General features: G+C 44.5%; 1 protein-coding gene across 1 annotated transcript in view; it reads right to left on the bottom strand.

Annotated features, from left to right (window-relative positions):
* Positions 1 to 4584, bottom strand: part of LOC122560798 (cytochrome P450 3A21-like) — a 37690-nt gene extending 33106 nt beyond the window's left edge. Inside the window, exons 1-2 of the mRNA XM_043711905.1 lie at positions 4442 to 4584; positions 2668 to 2761 (exon numbers count right to left, since the gene is read on the bottom strand). Coding sequence (XP_043567840.1) covers positions 2668 to 2761; positions 4442 to 4539 — 192 coding nt within the window. The 5' untranslated portion in view covers positions 4540 to 4584. The remainder of the gene's footprint in view (positions 1 to 2667; positions 2762 to 4441) is intronic.
* Positions 4585 to 6736: the final 2152 nt, after the last annotated feature.

The following is a 6736-nucleotide window of genomic DNA, read 5'->3' as shown; positions in this document are numbered from 1 at the left end:
CCTGTTTATACACAGTTCTTACATTAGCCTGTTTATACACAGTTCTTACACTCGCCTGTTTATATACAGTTCTTACACTCGTCTGTTTATACACAGTTCTTACACTCGCCTGTTTATATTCAGTTCTTACACTCGCCTGTTTATACATAGTTCTTACACTCGCCTGTTTATACACAGTTCTTACACTCGCCTGTTTATACACAATTCTTACACTCGCCTGTTTATACACAGTTCTTACACTCGCCTGTTTATACACAGTTCTTACATTAGCCTGTTTAAACATAGTTCTTACATTAGCCTGTTTATACACAGTTCTTACATTAGCCTCAAATATCAGCAAGGCGGCCTTTATGTGGAGCCGCAGAAAATGGGGGAGATACTAAACGAGTATTTTGCATCAATATTTACTGTGGGAAAGGATATGGAAGATATAAAATGTCGGGAAATAGATGGTGACTCCTTGGAAAATGTCCATATTACAGAGCAGGAAGTGCTGGATGTCTTGAAACACATAAAGATGGTAAGGACAAGCCAGAAAACTATAGACCAGTGAGCCTGACATCGGTGGTGGGCAAGTTGTTGGAAGGAATCCTGAGGGACAGGATGTACATGTATTTGGAAAGGCAAGGACTGATTAGGGATAGTCAACATGGTTTTGTGTATAGGAAATCATGTCTCACAAACTTGATTGAGTTTTTTGAAGAAGTAACAAAGAGGATTGATGAAGGCAGAGCAGTAGATGTGATCTATATGGACTTCAAGTAAGTTATTCGACAAGGTTCCCCAAGGAGACTGGTTAGCAAGGTTTGATCTCACGGAATACAGGGAGAACTAGCTAGTTGGATACAGAATTGGCTCAAAGGTAGAAGATAGAGGGTGGTGGTGGAGTGTTATTTTTCAGACTGGAGGCCTATGACCAGTGGAGCGCCACAAGGATCGGCGCTGGGTCATCTACTTTTTGCCATTTAAATAAGTTATTTGGATGTGAGCATAAGAGGTATAGTTAGTAAGTTTGCAGATGACAACAAAATTGGAGGTGCAGTGGACAGTGAAGAAGGTTACCTCAGATTACAATGGGATCTTGATCAGATGGGCCAATGAGCTGAGAAGTGGCAGATGGAGTTTAATTCAGATAAATGTGAGGTGCTGCATTTTGGGAAAGCAAATCTTAGCAGAATTTATACACTTAATGGTAAGGTCCTAGGGAATGTTGCTGAACAAAGAGACCTTGGAGTGCAGGTTCATAGCTCCTTGAACGTGGAGTCGCAGGTAGATAGGATATTGAAGAAGGCGTTTGGTATGCTTTCCTTTATTGGTCAGAGTATTGAGTACAGGAGTTGGGAGGTCATGTTGCAGCTGTACAGGACATTGGTTAGGCCACGGTTGTAATATTGCGTGCAATTCTGGTCTCCTTCCTATTGGAAAGATGTTGTGAAACTTGAAAGGGTTCAGAAAAGATTTACAAGGATGGTGCCAGGGTTGGAGGATTTGAGCTATAAGGAGAGGCTGTACATGCTGGGGCTGTTCTCCCTGGAGCGTCAGAGGCTGCGGGATAACCTTATTAGGTTTACAAAATTATGAGGAGCATGGATAGGATAAATAGACAAAGTCTTTTCCCTGGGGTGAGGGAGTCCAGAACTAGACGGCATAGGTTTAGGGTGAGAGGGGAAAAATATAAAAGAGACCTGAGAGGCAACTTTTTCACACAGAGGGTGGTATGTGTATGGAATGAGCTGCCAGAGGAAGTGTTGGAGGCTGGTACAATTCCTACATTTAAAAGGCATTTGGATAGGTATATGAATAGGAAGGGTTTGGAGGAATATGGGCCGGGTGCTGGCAGGTGGGACTAGATTGTGTTGGGATATCTGGTCAGCATGGACGGGTTGGACCTGTTTGCATGCTGTACATCTCTATGACTCTATGAGCTCAGTTAAAAGGCATTTAACAAATACGTACTAATTGGGGAAAATGTTTGATGTTCTGTAATCTATTCAGGTATGAGAGTTGATTGGTAAGGACTGATGAATATCATAATCTTTCGTGGAGATATAATGGAGGGTATGGCATTGATCTGAATACACTACACTTATTCAGAGGTAAATAAACCTAAACACTGCTTGTAGCAAGTGCTGATAAGATGTGAAAATGCGCTAATGCTATCATGGTAGTAAAATTACTACAAAACTGTGGTTTTATGAATGACTGAATGAAACCGTATTATAGTAGGGAGGTATGAATGAATGAATGAAACTGGAAAGTGGTGTGAGCTTCTTAGTGGGCTAGTAAAGGATTACAAATGAATAAACATAAAATGTTGTGTGTGGAAAATATAAAGCATTTGTGAGTGGGTTAGTTAAGGGAACTAGAATACAATATCTCACACTACTGCAGTCAGTCCAAGGCTGAAGCACTAGCACTGCCAATCACAGGAGTACAAGTTCAAACTCACTTCTGCAGACATCCAGTGAGACAGTCCTGTGGGAGAGTTCCATCAGATTGTGGCTAATTCACTAAATAGAGCATGATGACAGTCAGCCAGCACCAACCCTGCATCCTCCAGATTCACCTTTACCCTTAAATATGTTCGAGGAATCTCCATCAGCTCTCATTAAGGTTCAAATTGGAGTTCTTGACATAGTCAGGAAAGAAAATGGCAACCAAACATACCTTTCTATAATGTAGAAATGTTCCAATGAATGGCAGTGGCCTTGGGCCTGGAACTCCAATGCGTTTAAATAACCCAAATGGTAAAACACTGTACCTGCAAAGTGAATGACTATCTCATCAACAACAAAACCTGAACATGTCAATAAAAGCAAAGTACAACAGATACTGGAAACACTCAGCAAAACTGTTTCTCTCTCCACAGGATAGTGCCAGAGTTAACATTTTTAGTCCAGTATCATCTTGTTTGACTCTGTTTCTCTTTCACAATGCAGTCATTTCTGAGTTTCTCCAGCATTCATTGTGTTTATTGTTAAAAGTGGCTAATATTTCAAATGCTGAACTAATTGAATGTGGATATGTGCATGTTCCAGGTATGATTAACAGGTACTGAGGCTAATTGGTGCACATGAGAAAGTTGTTTCCTCAGTGCTTTATTTCACCCTCCATCTTGATTTAGTCCCTTCTTACTCTCCCTAAATACCTCATCCCCCAACCTTTCATGGTTTGCACTGCCCTTAACAGTGTTTTAATGTTTATTAGTTTAAAAGCAACAAAGTCATGAAGCTTTTGGTAGTGGGAAGACGCTTACTTGTGTGTGATAAGACACTTCTGGGTAGAAGAACTGACTTCCTATCTCCCCTTCCAACTCCATTTTGAATATTATTCCGCCCCCCCCCCCCCCCCCGTTTGTCTGTATGACTTTGCAACTACATCAATCAATTGGTAAACATGGATGATTTACTGGTGGTGGTTAATAGATAACAAAATCCCACTGGTTATTTGATGGAGAAGAAATCGTTCAATTGTGTGCCCTTCTGGAAATGTAAGATCTGGTTCCCATACCATTGTAAATACTGTTTAGCTCTAAAACAAGATCTAGATTATAATAATTGGAGAACTCAGTGTTGAGTCCTCTGGGCTGCAGGCAGTGGTGGACAAAGTTAAAAATCACACACCAGGTTATAGTCCAACAGGTTTATTTGGAAGCACTAGCTTCCGAGGAAGTGGTGGAGGCAGACACGTAAGAAGCCCCTGGACGAATACATGAAAAGGAAGGGATATGGATGCTGGAAGTGAAGACAGAATATATCAGCACAGGCTTGGAGGGGCCAAAGGTCCTGTTCCTGCGCGGTTTCGTTCTTTGTTCTAAAAGTGTCCGAGAAAGTCCTCTTCAAAATCTCCCATAGCAACAGAACAATAAAAGTGACATATTTTAAGTAGCACTCAAAATCCTCTGCTAGTGGTTTATTCCCAAATCAGGCATGTGTTGTTATCAGAGCAGCGTAACACAAGCATTAAGCGCCAGAATGTGAGTCTGGGTATATATTGGGGAGATGGATGAGAACATGTCTAAACAGGTCGTTTGAAAATCATTTTAACCACCAAAACGACCCCTCCTGAAATGTCTGAAGACCGCCATCATTTAATATCCCTGGTCAGGTTCTCTCCGTCACCTCCCTCCACCCAAAAAGATGAACTAAATTCCAAAGTGGGACCAGCCTCATTCAGCCAGAGCCTGGGATCTCAGGGCTGGGGGCAGGAGGAAGGGAAAATACCCCACAATCAGCAGCGATTGCCCGGGCAGGGTGAGTGCGGTCAGAGGCTGAGGAGAGCCCCCTCCCTCTCTCCGCCTCACACACAGAGTTCAAACACACAGACCACCTGGTGACAAACTTTCCCCGTCCCCGTTAGCGACTGCAGTTGAACTTTGTGACTGTTGTGTCCCATCGTTGGAAGCTGGACGAGGCGATAAAGAGATCCCGCAGACACTTACCAGGCCAGCAGGAGCAGGAAAGTGATGAGAAGGATCCAGGTCTGGTCGGACAGAGCGGCCCGGATCGCCCCCAGACTCTCTGCAAAAAGGACAGCCATCCCGAGAGCAAACAGCAGGCAGCAACTGTGAGCAGCCTGAGCTAGTGCTGGCTGTGTTTATAGGGAGTGGGGGGGCAGAGAGCCAGAGGGCGGGATCAGGATTGCTTCATCACACCAAACCATCAATGTTCAATACTCTACCTGCTATTAGCAAAATCAGGTGATGAAACATCGCGTGCGAACAAGGTGTCTTAGATGGATATTTTTCAAGCAACCTGCTCAGATATTATGACACATGTTTGGAGACTTGAAAGCAAGTCTCCTGGCTCACACTACCACTGTACCACAGGAGCCCTCAGCACGCTATCATTTTGTAAGTAAATAGCAATGATAGCCCACTACCATCTGACCAGACTCTAGATTTTTGTATCTCTGAGACATCGAATTTAGACACACTTTCCCCCTTCAGGGCCTAATGAATCCAAATCATACAAAAGAAAGGAAACACAATAAGTTGAAGTCACAACATTCCAGTGTTTCTTGCTCCATCCAGAATGGACATGATGATTATTTTTCATTCGTCATCAAAAAGTGTGGCACTGGAAAAGCTCAGCAGGTCAGGAAACATCCGAGGAGCAGGAGAGTTCAAGTTTTGGGCATAACGCCTTCATCGGGAATGTAAAGGGGGCTGAGAGATAAACAGTAGGGTGGGGGTGGAGAGTGGGAGCAAGATAGCTGGGAAGGCAATAGGGAGATGCAGGTGGGGGATGACCTATCACCATCACCCCCTCCAGTCTTTCATCTTTTAGAATGAGTTGCCGGTTTCGGTTCATTAATATCTAAATCCCAGAACTTATTTTAAGTCACATTCTCAAAATAACTTAAGGTTTTATAAAAAAAAGTTGACATCTCAGCTCAGGAAATGCATTAAAAGGTATGAGGTTAGTGTCTGTCTGTATCCCAATCTTCAGTCAAACTGGTTCTATTTCCGGAGGAAGTGAGGACTGCAGATGCTGAAGATCAGAGTTGAAGAGCATGGTGCTAGAAAAGCACAGCCAGTCAGACAGCATCCAAGGAGCAGGAGAATCAGCATTTCGAGCATAAACCCTTCACCAGGAATGAGGCTTGTGGCCCAAGTGGACTGAGAGATAAATGGGAGGAGAGTGGGGCTGGGGGGAAGGTAGCTGTGATCACGATAGGTGGGTGTGAAGATGATAGGTTGGAGAGGAGGGTGGAGTGGATAGGTGGGAAGGAAGATGACAGGGCAGTTCAAGAGGGCAGTACTGAGTTGGAAGGTTGGGTCTGGGATAAAGTGAGGGGAGGGGAAATGAGGAACCTGGTGAAATCCACATTGATTCCATGTGGTTGGAAGGTCCCAAGGTGGAAAATGATGCATTCTTCCTCCAGGCATCAGGTGGTTAGGGTTTGGCAGTGGAGGAGGCCCAGGACTTGCATGTCCTTGGTGGAGTGGGAGGGGGAGTTGAAGTGTTTGGCCACAGGGTGGTGGGGTTGTTTAGTGCATGTGTCCCAGAGATGTTCTCTGAAATGTTCCACAAGTTGGCATCCTGTCTCCCCAATCTAGAGGAGACCACATCGAGAGTAACGGACATAGTTGATGATGTGTGTGGAAGTACAGATAAATTTCTGTCAGATGTGGAAGCTTCCTTTGGGGCTTGGATGGAGGTGAGGGGGAAGGTGTTGGCACAGGTTTTGCACTTCTTGCAGTGGCAAGGGTAGGTGCCGGGAGTGGAGGGTAGGTTGGTGAGGGACATGAACCTAACAAGGGAGTCACAGAGGGAATGGTCTCTCCAGAATGTATATAGGCGTTGGGAGGGAAATATATCCCTGCTTGTGGGGTCTGTTTGTAGGTGGCAAAATTTGTGGAGGATGATGTGGTGTATCTGAAGGTTGATGGGGTCGACAGTGAGGACCAGGGTTTCTGTTCTTGTTACGATTGGAAGGATGGTGTTCAAGGGCAGAGGCACAGAAGTGAAGGAGATGCACTGGAGGTCATCGTTGACCATGTGGGAGAGGAAATTGTGGTGTTTGAAAGAGGAGGCCATCTGGCATGTTCTATGGTGGCATTGGTCCTCCTGGGAGCAGGTGCGGTGGAGGTGGAGGAATTGGGAATAAGGGATAGCATTTTTACAGGAAGAAGAGTGGGAGGAGGGGTAATTCAGGGAACTGTGGGAGTTGGTGAGTTTGCAGTAGATGTCTATGTTGAGTCAGTTCATGGAGATGGAGAGGAAGGGGAAGG

Source organism: Chiloscyllium plagiosum, chromosome 21 (genome assembly GCF_004010195.1).
Source record: "Chiloscyllium plagiosum isolate BGI_BamShark_2017 chromosome 21, ASM401019v2, whole genome shotgun sequence".
NCBI classification, from domain to species: domain Eukaryota; kingdom Metazoa; phylum Chordata; class Chondrichthyes; order Orectolobiformes; family Hemiscylliidae; genus Chiloscyllium; species Chiloscyllium plagiosum.
This window is presented reverse-complemented; position numbering and strand designations above follow the sequence as displayed.